The sequence below is a fragment of the Mytilus californianus genome, unplaced genomic scaffold, assembly GCF_021869535.1.
Source record: "Mytilus californianus isolate M0D057914Y unplaced genomic scaffold, xbMytCali1.0.p SCAF_10, whole genome shotgun sequence".
Classification (NCBI taxonomy): Eukaryota; Metazoa; Mollusca; class Bivalvia; order Mytilida; family Mytilidae; genus Mytilus; species Mytilus californianus.
Genome location: NW_026262582.1, coordinates 7208374 through 7228395, shown reverse-complemented (window position 1 = coordinate 7228395; position 20022 = coordinate 7208374). Strand labels below are relative to the sequence as shown.

At 31.7% G+C, this 20022-nt stretch overlaps 1 protein-coding gene across 7 annotated transcripts in view; it reads left to right on the top strand.

Moving 5' to 3' along the window:
- Positions 1-20022, top strand: part of LOC127717539 (titin homolog) — a 107577-nt gene that overhangs the window by 1518 nt on the left and 86037 nt on the right. For 5 of the 7 annotated variants that reach the window (XM_052223219.1, XM_052223217.1, XM_052223215.1 and 2 more), the window contains exons 2-3: positions 9266-10526; positions 16296-16435. In XM_052223219.1, coding sequence (XP_052079179.1) covers positions 10425-10526; positions 16296-16435 — 242 coding nt within the window. In that variant the 5' untranslated portion in view covers positions 9266-10424. Of the gene's footprint in view, positions 1-9265; positions 10527-13699; positions 14023-16295; positions 16436-20022 lie in introns of those variants that run through there. The other 2 variants (XM_052223221.1, XM_052223220.1) reach the window with 2 other exon arrangements.

Genomic DNA, 20022 nt, shown 5'->3' with positions numbered 1-20022 from the left:
AACATATTATCCCTATTTTAGCTGTCCAGTTTCAATAATGTAATCAATGACGTTTATGACATATACATAAATTTAGAATACTTCTCGATAAACTTTGCACATTTCAACAGTAAAAAAATCTATGTCTAGATTTGTCTACATTATTTTGTTAAACATCATGTGAAACCTGATCGATTCATCAGTATTTAACTGTTTTACTCGGGATCCGCTTTTAACCGGAAAATACTATTAGAACAGTTTTAAACAAACGGTAAAAAGCAAAAATATGCTAAATTAAATACAATTTTCCATGCTAAACTGTTGTAGGTTGAACAATTCTCGTCTTTTTTTCAAGTTTTTTTTACATCATACGACTTCTTTCTGAAGGTAGAGGTTTTATATGATACAGCGCCACCTTCTTATTAATAAACCTGGGATTTCACACAGATGCTTTATAATTACCGGACTCGATAAAATCATGTGACGGATAAGAAATTCCAGATGCCATTTTACAACCGCGGTATCACAGATAGTAACCAAAGGGGTCTTGCCGCTGAGACTATAATTGGATAAAATCATATGACTTTAGTACAGAGCTCTGCGAGCTGGTTATACATGCTAATTAGTTGTTGTTATTCCTTTTAAATATTACTTCCATGATATTAGTAAGACTACAAAAACTCATATTTTTTACTCCATCTGCAAAACAATTCTTTATGAATTTGCCTTAAAGAGATGATATTCTTTATTAGACTTCATCACACAATTAAATTGTTCTTAGTAAATAATGCCTTAATAAAGCTGGGAATTCTGAGCATTTCAAGAAAGTGCTGAGATCCAATTAGATCCATCAGTTGGTTAGATATGTCACAATGTTTAGGCGGCCAAATAAGAAAATCACTCTGGACTCAGAATCCCAAAAGCGATTAGTGTTTAGTGTTTCAATGTTTGTGTTGATTGCAATTTAACAAAATTTCCAAAATTATAAACCAAAAATTGTTCATGGAAATGTCAAATTTTTAAAACAATTCAACAGATGGTCATTTTTTAACTAATTGGCTTCAATTTAATTACTGTTTACATTTCTTGTCAATCGTCTACCATCTGGCCAGATTATTGCACCTTAATTTTTTTGTTTTTATAATATAAATGTATGTCATTTGTTTACTACTGAAAGTTCCATTTAACTCCTTTAACATTACAAGAAGATAAAGGAAAGGAAATAGACTATTAAACATTTGAAAAAATTGACATAATTTATCAAATTTGAGACTTTATTTTCCTACATTTATCAAATGTGTGCCTTTTTTTATCTGTGACCTTTTTTCCTACCAATGTTGTGACTTTTCCCGTTTACCTTCTGCACCAGCATGTGACCAGTGAAAGGTTTCCAATCAAACTTTCACAGATTCATCATGACAAAAAATCATTGTACATTTAGTCTTCTATTTTACTCTTTGATCCAATTCATTTTTAAACAACAAAAATAATCAGCATGTACTTTTGACAGGTGAGCGATTCAGGCTCTTGTTTGCATATTAAAAAAACAAATTTGAAAAAAACTCCGATTATTTTTTTATTTCCCACCCTTAATCTTTCATTGTTTAAAATTTGATAATGATTTGCAACAGTGTCTTTATATCATTTAAAAAACTACTAATATTTGTGACACCTTATTCTCTTTGTCCAGCCAATGAACTTAATATAAAGTAATACCTAATATTACTTATGATATAATCCAATTAATATTTTATTGTTAATTGTTCTCATAAGTTACTTAAAGTGTCAATTGTTATACCCACCTGTCAATTAGAATAAAAAGGTGTTTAGGATATTAATAATACATGTAGCTTTTTTATAAAAGTCATTATGGAATACCTGACCATTTGTATTTTACAAACAGCATATTTCATTGGATTTACCCTTGGTAGATTTGTTAGTAGATCAGATGCACAGATTTTGCAGGTAAATGCTTGTCAGATTACAAAATTAAGTAATAATACAATTTTTGAAGTAGATAAAAATATTTTTCACTTTTTCAAAGTATGAACCTATGAAAATAATTTGTTTTTCTTAAAATCCTACAAAATTTGGTACCCATGAAAATAAATGAATCCAATGTATCGTGTTTTCTGGAGAAAAAAATGTAGTTATTATTTATTCAATATCTTTTATATTTTGTTCTGGGGAAAAGAAGATTGATTACATAGACATATAATTGCTATTATAAAATCAATGAAATTGATGATTTACTAAAATACAACAGAATTAAGTTTCATAGCTATGCAAAGAGGGGAGGTTGGAGGGGGTCTTATCCTGAATTCTTGAGAAAGTAAATCCCAAATCCTGAATTATTGTAAAAACAGTTTCCACATCAATATATTATAATTATAAAATTCAAGATTTCCCAACAATTTAAAACAGCTGTAAAAACTCCTTCCTTCACTCTACAAACTATACAAAGCATCAAGGCCAGTGCTGAAGTGCTAGAAGATTAAAGCTTTAAAATTTTACTATGTTTAAGTTCTAAGCAAGTAGAAGTATTTTAGTCCATATAAAAGTTCATAATTCTTAGAAACACTTAGTGCTGACATACATTTACAACATTTTAAATTTTAAAATTGAGAATGGTAATGGGGAATATGTCAAAGAGACAACAACCCGGCCAAAGAGCAGATAATTTTCTCGCTGCGTTAAGACCCATTGGTGGCCACGAGAAAATTTGCAGGTTTAAAGGTATTTAGATGGTTGACTATATATACTATTACAATTTTATATTGAATTATGTATTTAAAAAAAAAAAAAGATTACCAATTATTTTTTTGGCCATAATATACCCCTACCTTGAAGAGTGGGAGGATAAAAGGGGGTGGGTGGTATATACTGATGCACATGTTTCGTCCATTTTACTGTTAAAGTAAGTATGCATACCCTATATTAAAAAGACAGTTGTCTGAAAATATTTGTGAATTGTCTGCAAACTATTTCCCTAAAATATACTGAGCTTGACATATATGGTATGGGGACTTCTCTTCCATTGATGGTTGTTTAATTGTTTTAATGTCTGGTGCAAGTATTACATATCCAGAAAAAATTTCAACTCTACTTGTTTTAGACCACCCATGCTAAGCCAGATTTTTTATTTCCTTTTTTAGCTCACCTGGCCCAAAGGGCCAAGTGAACTTTTCTCATCACTTTGGCGTCCTTCGTCCGTCGTTGTCGTCCGTTAACTTTTACAAAAATCTTTTCCTCTGAAACTACTAGGCCAAATTTAACCAAACTTGGCCACAATCATCATTAGGGTATCTAGTTTAAAAAATGTGTCCGATGACCCCGCTTGCCAACCAAGATGGCCGCCATGGCTAAAAATAGAACATAGGGGTAAAATGTAGATTTTGGCTTATATCTCTGAAACCAAAGCATTTAGAGCAAATCTGACATGGGGTAAAATTGTTTATCAGGTCAAGATCTATCTGCCCTGAAATTTTCAGATGAATCGGACAACTCGTTGTTGGGTTGCTGCCCCTGAATTGGTAATTTTAAGAAAATTTTGCAGCTTTTGGTTATTATCTTGAATATTATTATAGATAGAGATAAACTGTAAACAGCAATAATGTACAGCAAAGTAAGATCTACAAATAAGTCAACATGACCAAAATTGTCAATTGACCCCTTAAGGAGTTATTGCCCTTTATAGTCAATTTTTTACAATTTTCATAAATTTTGTAAATTTTTGTAAATTTTTACAAAATATTTTCTACTGTAACTACTGGGCCAAGTTCATTATAGATAGAGATAATAGTAAGGAGCAAGAATGTTCATTAAAGTAAGATCTACAAACACATCAGCATCACCAAAACACAATTTTGTCATGAATCCATCTGTGTCCTTTGTTTAATATGCACATAGACCAAGGTGAGCGACACAGGCTCCTTAGAGCCTCTAGTTTACAATGTGACAGTTTATAAAGGAGAAGGTTCTCAAAGGGCTACAATGGCCCTTATATTTTTATGTTTTTGTCATTCAGAACAAAATACTGCAAGTTTCACATAGAATTTGTTGTGATATTACAAACTTTTTTTTGGGCCTTTACATTATAAATTACAAAGTTATCATATGACCCCCTAATTATGCATAATTTGTGTTGAAATTTTAGGTTTGGTCCAATTTTTCCATAATTTGTAACAGTTGTAGCATAATTTACTTAAGCCACCATCCCCTTTTGACTATGCTGAATCTCCTATAAGATGATAGTATTTTGACAAGATCTCCAAAATGTGCTGACTTTAGAGCCTATAATGTAATATCATTAAGAGGTTTGTTTTACTTAGGAATCAGGCTTTTGAAATAGATCCATTTTAAAACAAATTTTGGAGCCTTTTACTTTTAGCAGCTTTTAGATATTTAACATAAAGTTGAAATTCAAGGCCAGAGGTGAACCTAATTTTCTTTGATTAGTTGGCTCGCCTTGAGGGTAAAACAAAGCCTTGAAAATATTTATTTCTGCTTTTCAGCTAAGCACACAGCATTTAGGAGTAATACTTGTGTTGTGCTCTGAGCCAGATTAATGTGGCTAGGTAGGATGAAGATCCGTAGGATGAACTCTAGATGATCCTTTTTCCATTAATAATCATTAAAACTAATAACTATTAACTATAAAAATTATTTTCTGAACAATAAACACAGCCAAATCAATGAGATAAACAGATTTTATTGTATTTCATGACATCTACTGTAAATTCAAAAATTATTGCATGCATTATTATTATTACGATTTGTGAAGACCTAACCAAAATTCCCGATTATTGTGAATTCAGGAAAAGCTAAATAGAGAGAATGTATCAGATACTAGAATGCAAGTTCTTATTATTGCGATATACTCACCTGATTGGCATTAATTAAAACATCACAATAATTTACTCTCTGAAATTTTGTAACCAGCTCACAAATGAATTCAGCTTCAAGATTTTTAACCAATGATATCAAGGTTGACCAAAAGATATCAGAAGGGTCATAATGTTTTGACCTGATATCAACAATGTCCCATTTTTATCACAGCCAGCATCAAATCATTTGAAACAGCTAAAGATTCATGTTATGTTGAATTCTACTGATAAGTATGGCTAAAAATCAGTTTTTCTGCTATGAAGCTTTTTGTTGAGTGATTGCAGGGAGCAAGTTCAAAAAGGCTTTGTATTGTGTCAAGCACCTGATATTTTATGTTATTAATATGATGAAAATCTGATAATCTATTTAGCAAACCAGAAGAGGACTAAATGATACCTTTTGGTCAAACTTATCAATGTCAGGTCAAAAACGAAAAAAAACGTACCATTTTGGTTGTTTCATGATAGCCTTTTACCTCAATGGAGGTCATGGGTTCGACCCCCAGCTTGGTTAGTCAAACCAAAGACTAGAAAATTGGTGTATGCTACTTCTCCTCTACTACATGGCATTAAAGACTAAGAGCCTAAGATTGGTCCGCACGGATTCGGAATAATGTGTGTGAGAAAGGGATACACCGTCTTTCTGTCGATTGTCACCTTGTGAACAGTAGCATGTAAAAAATCAGGTTAATTGTGTCAGTCTAAGTACAAAACAGGGTTCATACTTATAAATAAATCTTATCTTAATATGCATGTTATATAGGTCACTGGACATTAAGCAACTATCCATTACCATCATAAAAGATTATGACATCAATGATAACTCCTTGTCAAAGCTACTTAGACTGGGCAATACTCCTAATCCAAACTAAAACATCATTAAAACTTCATCAAAAGGACTCGCCACAGAAAATAATTAGGCTTTTACAATGGTAAACTGTCTAAATTGCCACTGGACTTAAGCAACCAATAACCAATCAATGTTAAACTGTGTAGAGCTATATTTTACTGATAGATGATGGATACAGAAGTTATGTTATTGATTATACTGGCAGTGCAGATATTGTTATTATGCTTATCTTGCAATTCTACTCTTAATTCCAATATATGGATTAAATGTATGTCATTAAATCTGCTATATGTTCTTTTCAATGTCATATTTGCAGCCTTAATTATCAAAACAGCTTGTTTTGAGTAGAAATTGGTCAGTTTTACAAGCTGCTAAGTAAACTTCAACAATACAATAAAATAATGAAAAAGTCACTTGTGGTTTGATCAATCTTTGAAAATACAAGAATAGTATCTGACCTAAATCTCCTTGGAGTCTAGACCTCTAAATGTCTTTTGGTTCATTTTAGTTGTTTGGTTGCTGTGCCTCATTGACATTTATTCTACATCTATTACTGATTAGTCCTAAATCAATTTTACAGAGAGCATTTAATGGGGGGTTTCATTGGGGGGGGGGTCTGATCCCGGATCCCGCTTATTGTTTTGTCAGAATCCTGTATCCCGCTTATCATTGTAATAATAGCGCTTGTAATTTCACGTTGCCCACCTGAATTCATTTCCCGTTTTCACTCAGAATAATTTGACTTTCATGTGTCACGGTTACAAAAAATCTGCAAATCCCGGATCACGCTTACACCTCAATGAGACCCACTTAATGAAATTGTTAACTCCCTCAGGCAAAGTTGACCTTACATGGATTTGGCTATTTTTTTTTATGTCCCTTTTGGTCATATAGCCCTTCACATGTTTAGGTCTTTACATCCTTGGTCATATAGCCTTTCACATGTTTAGGTCTTTACATCCTTGGTCATATAACCCTTCACATGTTTAGGTCTATACATCCTTGGTCATATAGCCCTTCACATGTTTAGGTCTTTACATCCTTGGTCATATAACCCTTCACATGTTTAGGTCTTTACATCCTTGGTCATATAGCCCTTCACATGTTTAGGTCTTTACATCCTTGGTCATATAACCCTTCACATGTTTAGGTCTTTACATCCTTGGTCATATAGCCCTTCACATGTTTAGGTCTTTACATCCTTGGTCATATAGCCTTTCACATGTTTAGGTCTTTACATCCTTGGTCATATAACCCTTCACATGTTTAGGTCTTTACATCCTTGGTCATATAACCCTTCACATGTTTAGGTCTTTACATCCTTGGTCATATAACCCTTCACATGAAATCCTTGGTCATATAACCCTTCACATGTTTAGGTCTTTACATCCTTGGTCATATAACCCTTCACATGTTTAGGTCTTTACATCCTTTGTCATGTAGCCCTTCACATGTTTAGGTCTTTATATCCTTGGTCATATAACCCTTCACATGTTTAGGTCTTTACATCCTTGGTCATATAACCCTTCACATGTTTAGGTCTTTACATCCTTGGTCATATAACCCTTCACATGTTTATGTCTTTATATCCTTGGTCATATAACCCTTCACATGTTTAGGTCTTTACATCCTTGGTCATATAACCCTTCACATGTTTAGGTCTTTACATCCTTGGTCATATAACCCTTCACATGTTTAGGTCTTTACATCCTTGGTCATATAGCCCTTCACATGTTTAGGTCTTTACATCCTTGGTCATATAGCCTTTCACATGTTTAGGTCTTTACATCCTTGGTCATATAACCCTTCACATGTTTAGGTCTTTACATCCTTGGTCATATAACCCTTCACATGTTTAGGTCTTTACATCCTTGGTCATATAACCCTTCACATGTTTAGGTCTTTACATCCTTGGTCATATAGCCCTTCACATGTTTAGGTCTTTACATCCTAATGGCTTTCAAATTTATGCGTGGGTTGGAGACTTTGTGAAAATCCAGAAAATTGCTTCGGACACACAAAATTAATAAAGTCTTATTTTCATTCTTTAACTAGGTAAAAAACTTTTGATATATATAAGAAATGCTCTTACATGCAAGGAGATTAACATAGAAGGATTAAATTAGTTTTTTGAGTATTTAATTCTTTCCAATATTTTGTCTTGATAAGTTGAGCAACAAGAAATTCCACTAAAAGTAAGTTTCATCTTTTAGGCTAAACCAGTTTCATGTTTTTAATATTTTTTTAAGAGAAAAAGTAGGTTTGAGACAGCAATTAAGAAACATGAATCATGTGACGTTGATCTACTTGCTGTGTTATCTCCCCCAAAAAACGCATATAACATCCTGTTAAATATCATATTTAAGTAAATAGGGAATTATGAAATACCATCTTGTTACAGAAATTTTAGCATCACATCCAGAACACAATCTATGATAAAAATAATTTCAGATGGCAACAGATTGAAACAATTAAGCATCATATTACCATGATGCTAAAAAGCCTTGGGGAGAACACTGCTACTTGTATTATGCAAATAAGATATATTAAAGAATGGTCCTATTTATACAAAGAGTTTTAGCCTTTTAAATGCATAGTTGGTCTTAAAAAAGTTAAATTTAGACACATGTCCATAGTAACAATTTTAAAGTAATCACCTTCATTGAATGGAATTTTTTTCTTTCTTAAATGCAAACAAGCCCCAGAAGACAATGCATTGTATGAACAAATTTCAAATTGAAAAAAATTTTAGAAACATATCAGAGGGAATTTTAAAAAACAAATACAGCGTTGTAATAAATTTTTTATAATCAATATGCACAGCAGCATGTCATCTTTGAAGCCTACATCCTTACTATGTTAATTTCAGACAAATTCAATACTGTTGAAACCAGCTGTTTGCAGCAAAAAAATAAATAAATTAAAGTTGTTCTTAATGACATGATATTATCTCTAGTTTCATTTGTAATTGATGAATTAATATCAATGTTTTGTTGCGTACTGACAAAAATGGCAATTTTAATAGTATTTTTGTCTTTAAAACAAGTAAAATTTATGTAAATAGTCATTCAAACAAATGATGCCATTTTTATCAGTACACAACAAAACTTTGATGTCAATTCATCGATTACAATTTGAAACTAGAGATAATTTGATGTCATTAGGGAAAACAAATATTTCCCTATATAGTTTAAGTATAAAAATAAGGAGATGAGGCATGACTGCCGATGAGACAACTATCCACCAAAGTTCAAATGAAGTGGATGTAAGCAATTATAGGCAACTGTATGGCCTTCAATAATGAGAAAAACCCATACCATATAGTCAGCTGTAAAAGGCCCAGACATGAAAAATATAAAACAATTCAATTGAGAAATTAAGATGTCAATTTCAAAAAATAAAAAATTATTTTACCTACCAACCTTCCATATTTTTCTGCCAAGATACAGGAAATAAGAATATATTTTTCTTTGGTCTGAGTTCTCAGCACTAATGATTTTAAAATGCTAAATGTGTGTGAAAGTAACTTTTAATTCTTTTTAATTTACAGGAACAGTTGTGATTAAGAAAAATTGAATGTGTATTTTCAAGTAGTGAACTGCAAGACCGTTTTTACAAAAAAAAGCAGGTAAAAATCCTATTTGAGCAGACAGTCGGTCATTTTCAAGTTCCAGACAAACATTCAAATGATCAAGATTCAGTCATATGTCAGTAGAAATTAAATCTTCGACAACTTGTTAGACGAGACAACAACTTGTTAGACAAGACGAGGCACAATGGATTAGTTGGCTTGCAGAAAAGAAATAAAAGCATCATTCAAATGAATTATTGATACAGTTTCGCTGTAATCTGTCACTAATTGATCAACGGAAAATTCATATTGTTGATTTCATTCTGAATACAAATCCTTCAATTTCACGACTGACGATTGTTGGTCATGTGTAATAGAACTACAATGTAGATATGTTTTGTGACTAATTCGAACTCTTTGAAAGAAAAAATCATTATAGAAAATATGCTGTTTGATAGAGCTGATTTGAATGTAAACTGTAAAGTAAGAGTCATCACAGATTAGTAAAGAGTAATATCTGCCTAGCTTAAAATATGGTGTTTTGAAGATCAAATTGACATAGGATTTTAACTTATCCTGAAATTGAATTAAAAAGAAAGAAAAGGCATTTTTTAAAGGGAGACGAATGATTGCATGTTGTTGAATGCTGAAATTTTACATTAAATTGTGGTTGCTGTTTTCGTTTTCGTTTTCTTGTCAACCTAAAATTAAATTGGATTTTAATAAGTGAAAAAATGGATGACTAATAAAGATTTATATTGAAAAGTAATTGAATTGAGAAAAGAAAAAAATTAATTGGATGTCTGCTGCACGGCTATTATTCTATAAGCACTGATTAGAAGAAAATTAATTTAGAAAGTCTTAAAACAAGAAGATAATCAACGCTGTTCTACTGGAAAATAATTTTGAAATTCTTCTTGGTGGAACCAGAAATATGCAGAGAAGTTTAATATTAACTTTGATAGATCAGTAAAAAATTTGCTTTTTATGTGTATTGTGAAATTAGGAATCTTTCTTTTTTTCAAAATAATTTAATTGTGTAATTGTGCTGAAATTTTGCAGTGAAATACAACAGTTGAATTGGAGCTCATTGAGAAATAGAGGAGGAAGGGAAGAAATTTTAACATTATTTTATTTGATGGACGTAGTTTCGCTATTTTATAAAAAAAAATCAAAAGGATGGAATTTCCCGTCATCTGAAAAGACACAGCGTTTTGGAAATTTAAACCGGATTTTACAGGTAATTTAGTATTATATAATATCTTACAGTTTATAATAACATTGTTCAGGTAGGTATTTTACAACTAATGTATTTTGTTTAAGATTTGCCAATTAATTAAAACAAACACACGGAAAATGGCTGTTGACCTTATTAAATCCATCGTCTTTAAATTAGCATTTAAAACTACGCAAGGAAAGACTTTTCCACACATATTTGTTGCTAGCTATGCAGATTTCCTCCTCTGTTTACACATTCAGCAACCATCCATGTCATCCCAAGTTGTTCTCTTTTTTGAAAATAAGAATTGATTACAGAATTTATTTGGAAATCATAAAAAACAAAAAAAGTAGCAATTCTTCACCAAGAATGGACAACATTGACAAGGTAAAATTTGCCCTTCTGTGCCCTCAGGATTTTTACAGGTCCAAAAAGTAAAATCTGTCTTAGGCTGCAGTAATATTGTGGAGAATACTTTCAGGCTTGTACAGACTGTCTGTTATAGTTAAATGAAATAAATATGTAAATAAACCTTCCTGAGAAGACCTATAGTTATAGTCTGGTTAAGTCTTAAATAGCTCCTTGTTTTAAGAGTTCCATCGATGCACTCTGCATATTAACTCTTTCAACACTGCATAACTTTCAATGTATTATACCCTTCAACACTAAACTTTGAGAATTTTCATTTATTTAGGGTAGGTACTTTTAAACTGATGTATATTTGTACTCAGTCGTCCAATTCCATCATATGAGGTAACAAAATAATCAGCATACTTTGTACTTGCTGTACCTGTTTGTCTTATTGTGACTTATGGTGACATACAGGTGAGATACAGGTAAAAATTCAGGTAAATCAGGTAATTTTGATAAACTGGTGTTTTAACTAGGACATCAATTATTTTTGTTTGAATTTATATTGATTTTATAGTTTATGATTATTAAAAAAAATAATGTTATATTGTCTCAATTGACAAAGTATTTGTACTTCGTTAGCACAGGTAAATGTGTAAACTTTCATCTACGATTTTCGGATTGCGTTCAAATTAGTTAGATTGACAATAGAAGTGTAGACTTCTTCAGTATAAAAACATTGAAAATAATTCAGGGCAGATGCTGAAGTGTCAAAATTTCTAACTGGGCCCACAAGTTCCCTAAATTCACTAATGTTTCTTTGAGTTTCTGGGCATCAAACCCATCGTAAGTCATCTTCATCATCACTGTCCCCAATTATATTTCTCCATAGCCTTTCTAATTCATTTCTGTCAGCTTTATTAACATTTATTAAGTCAAATTGTCTGACATTATCAATAATTTCGTCTCCTGACAGTTCGTTTTCACTATCGATATCTGCCATTTTGTGTACAAAATTTCCAAAAATTTTCATCGCTAATAATAGACCAATATTTACTTTATTTTCCGTTAAAAGTACAGAAAAAGCCAGAGAAACTCGAATGAATGTATATGACGCTAGTATGTTACTTTAGAGGGGTTTTCCCAACGACTGACCAATGGAAATTCTCAGATTAAAAAAAGAAGCATGTGCAGCCCGTTATAGCGGGCTATAGTGTTCACGGAAGTAAAATTGATGTCCCGTTAAACCGGGTCATAGTGCTGAAAGAGTTAAGATTGCCTATAATCTCTGTGGAGGGTCCATATGGAGCCTGTTGTAAACAAAGTTTCGACCCAAGACAACAAATAATGTCTGAAATGTCTGCCTATTAGTCAGGTGCTTCTTATTTTCAAGGGGTCGTAGGTGGCCTGTTGCAAGGCAAACTTTTTTTCCCTATCCAGTATACCCTCGTTTTCTAGTGGCAGTCCAAATTTCACCAACCTGGAGTTCATCCCGGATGGCCAGGGTGTATAACATGAGCTAGCTATTGTATTTATTGTTAGTTTGTTCTAATCCTGATCATGCATGAAATATTTGCCACTAGACATTAAGCAATGAACAATCTTCTGAATTTATGTAATACTGTTCATTCAGAAATTATTGTGCATTTATTATTGCTGTTTTTGAAGATTTAAGGACAAAAATGTGAGATTTATTATTGCGATTTCAGGAAAAGCTGCAAACAGATTTATATGCATCAGATATCAGAATTCGAGTTCTTATTATTACGATACTCACCCAGTCGCATTTTTTCGCAATAATAAAAACCTCGCAATAATGTATGCAGTATGCTACATTTGGATTAATTTATTTTCATGACCATCTGATTTTCAAAAAGTGAAAAGCAATTGAATTTCATGTGGATACTTGGTTTCATTTTTATGACAAATTCTGCATACATATTAGCCTAAACGAAAAATTTAAATTTTCTCCAAAAATTTTAATTATTGGTTCATCTTGATATCAACTAAATGTGCAACGATGATCATTTTATAATAGCTAAGCCAGGGAGGTTTTAGGGGGTTTGAAGAACCCTGCTCTGAAAACAAAATAGTATTGGACTATTAAAGTTGAGATTCAGATTAAAGAATAAAGATTGACTATAAAAATCAGACCATTCTTCATTATTCCAAATAACCCCCCAGTCAGAGACATTCTGGCTACATGCCTTCTGAATCAGCTCTTCTGAAAAGTATGAAAAAAATAGATGCAGGGTAAACAGCTTGAACATGAATAAAAGAAGAAAATATTATATGGTTCTTTTACCCTGTAACTTTAGTTTAATAAAATTTATCCTCTTTGTTGACAATTTTTGCCATATTTTAACACAGTTATAAATACCATCAATACAAATGTGTTAAGTAATCAAATGTTGACCTGTAGATATTTGAAAAAAAAGTTTAAATCCTACATTTTCTATACAGAAGGACAAAACTATTATAAAGATGTCGGAATTATCCAATTATACTCTTCATGAATGAATACCAAAAATCTTTTCCTTGGATTAATAGCTATTTATTCATTCTCAATGCCTGGCTTGCATAAAACACAACAACTTATAAAGACATCGGAAATATACCATTATACTCTTCATGAATGAATACTGAAAATCTTTTCCTTGGATTATAATAGCCATTTATTCGTTCTCAATGCCACTTGCATAAAACACAACAACATTTTTTACGTGGATTAATAATAATTTATCCATTCATACGACAAGCGATTTACAGTGACATACTTAGTGAAAGTATTGAATCGGAACTGAGAAGTTTAAACACTACATTTATGTACTTGGTTGAATAACGATCTTTTGAAATCATATGCTGTACATGTTTGGTATTTAATAGGAGATAGTTAATAACCGATAATATTAACTGTTGGAGATGTGCCACTGTTGTTTATTTATGTAAATAGCAAAGATGTGAAGAATTACATGTTTTGTTATTTAATTGAGAGTGAAAAATGTCACTGATGTTTAGCTTGGAGTGTGTTATAGAGATTACAAGATTTTGATATTTAAATTATTGGATCGTGTTATAAATAACAATAAAAAAAAATAGTGACAGATACCCGTTGTTTTCTCGGAAATTATGTGTATTGGAATTAACTGGATTTAAATAAAGTCAGGTAGATGTTTTATTTCAAACTTGCAATCTTTTAAATTTTGATGAGGCCCCTTAAAAGATTCATGAAGAATAATTGTTTTCCTCATTTGTTTTTAGCTAGCAGGATTTTAATATTTTTTTATAGTGTTATAATTATATTCATTCTGGCCTGCTGAGAAATACATAAAAAAGGATATTGCAAAAAATAAAAAGAAAGAGAAATTTTAAAATAAAGACAGTTCTCTTTTATTGTCTTCTCCATGTTTTCATGTTGAGAGAGGGGCCTCGGTGGCCTATTAGTCTATTAGTAGTCAAACTAATGAATCACTAGTCTGTCACCACTGAGGTTAATTGAATTGGATTGTCAGTTGTCCTATGGAAGGTCAGTCAGGTTCTCTCTGGGCACTCTATATGGAGGTTTTTAACGACCTTGACTGGCTATACAGCACTTACACGGTCGGTATGGGCACTCTGGCTTCCTCCACCAATAAAAAAAACTGACTGCCACAAAATAGCACAATAATGCTGAAAGTGGGGTAAAACACCAACCAATCAATCACTCAATCAATCATGGAAAAAGATGAATGGCATTTCAAAAAGAAGTCTTCAATAAATCCTGTTTATGGTTATCTTATAAGTAGGACTTTTTAATATACCAATGCCACAATTTTGCATTTTTGCATGATGCAGTGCAACAACATTTGGATCATTGTGACCTACATTTCATACTTGAGCACAGAAATACATTATGTTGTAAAGTTATTTCACTAGACACTTTCTGTAGTTAGAAAGGGATTACCAAATCAACATTGGAAGGACAAAGTAACACCCTTCAGTTTCTTTATGAGAGTAGAGGGGAAGATATTTTAAATTAGATGTTTCCATTTCTTTTTTATTTCAATTTGGTTTGCAGGTTTCATCTGGCATATCTTAATTTCTCTTGACCACATTTGTATGGTTAAATGATTGTACTTGGTCTGTAGAATCATTTGCATGGTTAAATGACTGTATTTGGTCTTTAGAATCATTTGCCTGGTTAAATGATTGTTCTTGGTCTGTAGAATCATTTGCATGGTTAAATGACTGTATTTGGTCTGTAGAATCATTTGTATGGTTAAATGATTGTATTTGGTCTGTAGAATCATTTGCATGGTTAAAAGATTGTATTTGGTATGAGAATCATTTGTATGGTTAAATGATTGTATTTGGTCTGTAGAATCATTTGCATGGTTAAATGACTGTATTTTGTCTGTAGAATCATTTTAAGGAAGACAAGATTCATCTTTCACCTCATTTTCAACTGTACTTGGACTATTGAATGGTGTACTGATGTCTTTTCTGATAGGATTCATTTGACCTTGACCTCATTTTCAACTATACTTGGGTTATTGAATGGTGTACTGATGTCTTGTCTGATAAGATTCATTTGACCGTGACCTCATTTTCAACTGTGCTTGGACAATTGAATGGTGTACTGATGTCTTGTCTGATAGGATTCATTTGACCTTGACCTCATTTTCAACTGTACTTGGACAATTGAATGGTGTACTGATGTCTTGTCTGATAGGATTCATTTTACCGTGACCTCATTTTCAACTGTACTTGGACAATTGAATGGTGTACTGATGTCTTGTCTGATAGGCTTCATTTGACCTTGACCTCATTTTCAACTGTACTTGGACAATTGAATGGTGTACTGATGTCTTGTCTGATAGGATATATTTGACCTTGACCTCATTTTCAACTGTACTTGGGTTATTGAATGGTGTACTGATGTCTTGTCTGATAAGATTCATTTGACCTTGACCTCATTTTCAACTGTACTTGGGTTATTGAATGGTGTACTGATGTCTTGTCTGATAAGATTCATTTGACCTTGACCTCATTTTCAACTGTACTTGGACTATGAATGGTGTACTGATGAACTCATTTCCCTGGGTATAAAGAAAGAAAAAGTAAACAGGAATATTGTTTAAAGGATTTATAATCTTGAAATGATAATTTTTAATTCTTTAGTCTTTGATGTTGTATTTAAGATGTCTGTAAAGATTTCTTGAAATACTGTAAATTCAGAAATTATTGCAATGTTTTTGATGCGACAGGGTTGTAATCGCAATAATTTAAACTTGCATTTTGATTTTTTTTTATATGAATGAAGCAGAATTTTTCTCAGTATCGCAAAAATAATAATCACATTTTGGTCTAAAAGGACAAAATCACAATAATAAATGCATGCACTAATTTCTGAATTTACAGTAATAAAATCTAATTTTTGTCTTTCATTCTTTTTTTTAGATGTCTGTAAAGATTTCTCCCATCATGCCTCAGGGTCGTCAAGTCAATGTGGGTCAGATGAATGAGGAAGAATTCGAAAAGATATTACAAGTGTTGCAGAAAGATTTTGAACTTCGACAGAAAGAACAAGATAGACTTAGGTATGAGAATTCTGTTTTCCCATATTAAATACAATGCACAATTTCATGTGTTTGCCAAAAAATTTCAAAATACACGAAAAGAAAAAAATGTCATCCTCAACACAAGTGATGATCTTTTATTGACTGAAAGACAATTCATTTTATTCCATCATATGTTTCCATATTCCATGAAAACAACCCAAGAATATTGAATTATATCCTGTGTCAACTTATAAATCAACATTATTTTAACACATTGTTCTTGTACATCATGTAAACGATTATGGTGAAAAAAAACCCACAATTTTAATAAATTAAAAAAAGTAATTGACATTGTATTGTAAATATGAATAATTGATAGAAATGATGTAACAACAAGTTATCATCCACTCATATACATATGTGTAATAATTATTGAAAATTGATCCAAATTTTTTGGTTGTTATTGAAATAAACATCTTCATGCTAATTACAGCTATATGACATATAATTTATTTCACATGAAATAGTACTGCTTTTATAGTAGGCTATATATACTTATAGAATAGTATTTATTTAAAGGGAAATAATAATAAAAAGAATTTTGAACGCTTATTTGTAAAGAAGCACTTTTTCTGTTTTCTTTTCATATGTCACTCAATGATTAAATTTAACCTTTTATAAGTAAAACTCTAATCCATTGTTACAATGATGTAAGCTAAACTTGAACTGATCCCATATTGAGACGATAGAGGATCTTGATGAGGTGGTCTCCATATCTGTATTCTTTTATATTTAAGGCAATATTTCTCCATTCCATATTTATTTTGCCTATCATTCTCTATTCCTGATATTTAAACACCCTTCTCTATTCTTTAATTTTTGGCCTATTATTCTCTTTTCTTTATTTTTTGGTCCATTTTTCTATACTCTTGCTTCATTATTCTCTATTCCATTAACCCCATCCAGACCCTCAAGATAGGTAACAAGCAATTGGTACAAATAGGTTTGCTTGTTAAGGTCATACCAAATCAACCTTCAAATTCCCTAGTAAGTAGGTCCTTAACAGATTGAAGAATCATTCCTATTATGTTGAGGTTGAATTTAAATTTAATGAACCATTACTCTGAAGCACATTTTGAATTGGTTTCTTAATTTAGATTTATACTCATTAAATAAAAATGTCTGGAACATTGGTTTTCTTGAAAAGTTTCAAGTAAATTGAACTTTATTGAAATTGATGAAATAAATGTCAGATCAACATGATATTGATTCTTTTACAAAACGAGGACAATCTTACTTAGAAAACAAGATACAAAATCTTCTTTTTTTCTGTTAGAGCAAAACACCATAGTACCCAGTGATTTAAATTGAAGATAACAGACACTGATCTTGATCTTTGCAACCTTTTTTTGCAGTCTGCAATCAAGCCATATAATTTTTTATATGTTTTTTACAAATGTCTCAATATTTGCCTCAATTTATTTAAAAAAATATGTTTCAATGGTTTTGCCTATATATATATACTCTATTTTATAATTTGCGTAATGCCTTCTTTAATCTGATAAACGCTGGTGACGGTTACTGAAAAGCAGAGGTTGATAAAATCGGTATAACTTAATATTGTGTGGGAAGTCAGTTTTAAAAATTTGTTTATATTTTGTCACGTTTGTATAGAAAATGTATTGTATTACACTTCTCTGAGAGAAATATGTTCTCTTTTAAATGTTGATGACATTTAAAGGTGATATATATACTGAGTGCCTATTACAACACATCACACCATATACCACACCCTTTGGTCCTGTTTTTGATGACTCTACAAAACTATTCTTTCAATGCATTCCTCAAACATTTGGCTACATGTTACTTTTGAATTTAGGTCCAGCCCCGTAGCCAGGAATTTTCAAAGGGGTGTTACATCGACTCGGGGCAAACAAAATCTCAACTTTAGTAGTGCTTTTTTGTTTTCAAAAGGGGGGGGGGGATTCGTATGAACCTCTTGAACCCCCTTGCTACAGTCCCGAGGTCTTGCATTGACTCTTTAGCTAACCTGATCCAAAGGATCAAGTGAGGTATTTTGATGATAACTTGGCATCGATGCGTTGTCTGTCACAGCACCCATTGTCTTCTACTATTTAGGTTACTGGGTTAAGTGGAACTAAACAAAAGAAAGTGCCAATCGTTAAAAATGCACATAGATCCAAACGATCGCCACAGGCTCTTTAGAGCCTCTAATTTCAGTTCAGTTCAATAGGTTTCAAAATCAGAACTCACAAATTTTCTTTCCAAAATGCAAAGGAAAATGAATAATCTGCGTCTTATTATAATGTAAATTTGCAATCAAAGTGTAAATTTTATTTTTTTATTATTAAAATTTGATGAATTTGAATACGTTTTAATCTTAAATTAAAAGCTAAAAATTACTGGAAATATTCTGTAGGAATGTCCTATTAAAGAAGTCTCCAAAGTATAAGAAAAACTTCTAAAGAAGATCTGTCGGATTGAACTTTTTAAAGATGGAAAAAGTATGTAAGGATTGAATTTCTATTTTCATTCAGTATATATAAGATACATTGCACTAGTTATTCATCAACACATTCTTCCTCCAGATGAAAATCAATAATGTTCAATTAAGAATTAAATAGAAAAGATTTTTTTTGTGAAACAATTGCCGTAAAGTGCATTTAAACTTATTGAGATAAAAGTCTTACTTTAATGAAATAATAACACATCAAAATCTAATGAATATTTATATCATTTCTTAGGCTGAATGTTGGTTTTGTAAGAGTCTGTGTTAAATTACTGACTGCACATCATATTGCTTTAGATTTACAGTTGAATACTTATAATTATCTCCCAAAAAGTATAAATTGATGGCCATGTTTGTTCGTTTGCTTTTAACTTTTTTGGTTTCTAGATGTTAATTGGGTTAGACACAACATTACACAATGCCAAGCACAAGTAGATGCATACTGACTGTTAAAGGGTTATGGCCCTTAGAATGTGATTGTATTAGAGACCATTACTATGATGGTAGATTCCGATTTTTGCCGACTATGGAAAAAGAACATTTAAATGTTAGACTTTTTGCATGTATTTTATGTTATTTTTGTCCCCATCGTAACACGTTTTGGGGTAACATAGAAATACCATGCATCCATCCTTCTGTGCGTCTGTCTGTCCGGTCTTGTTAGCGCTCTAAGATGTACAATTTTTTCCAGATTTTTATGAAACTTATATCAAAGGTTCATATCAGCAATGTATCAGACAAATTGGAAATTCAGTGCCGATCAAATAATTATAAAAGAGTTATGCCCCTTGGAAATATTAATTATATTGGAAATTGCATTGTATTTGCTCTCAAGCCTTCATTTCAAGTTTTAAAGAACAAAAAAATTATTGCCCTTTGATAGATAAAATATGTGCAATGCAGGGGACTTTGGAACTCTGTTCTTTTATTGTCAAGCCTGCGACTTTTGTCGCAAAAGCTAGACATAGCGATCCTTCATTCCGTCGGCAGCAGCAGCGTCCACAAATATTCACTCTGTGGTTTAAAGTTTTTCAAATTTTAATTACTTTCTTAAACTATCCTGGATTTGTACTAAACTTGGATAGAAGCTTGTTTA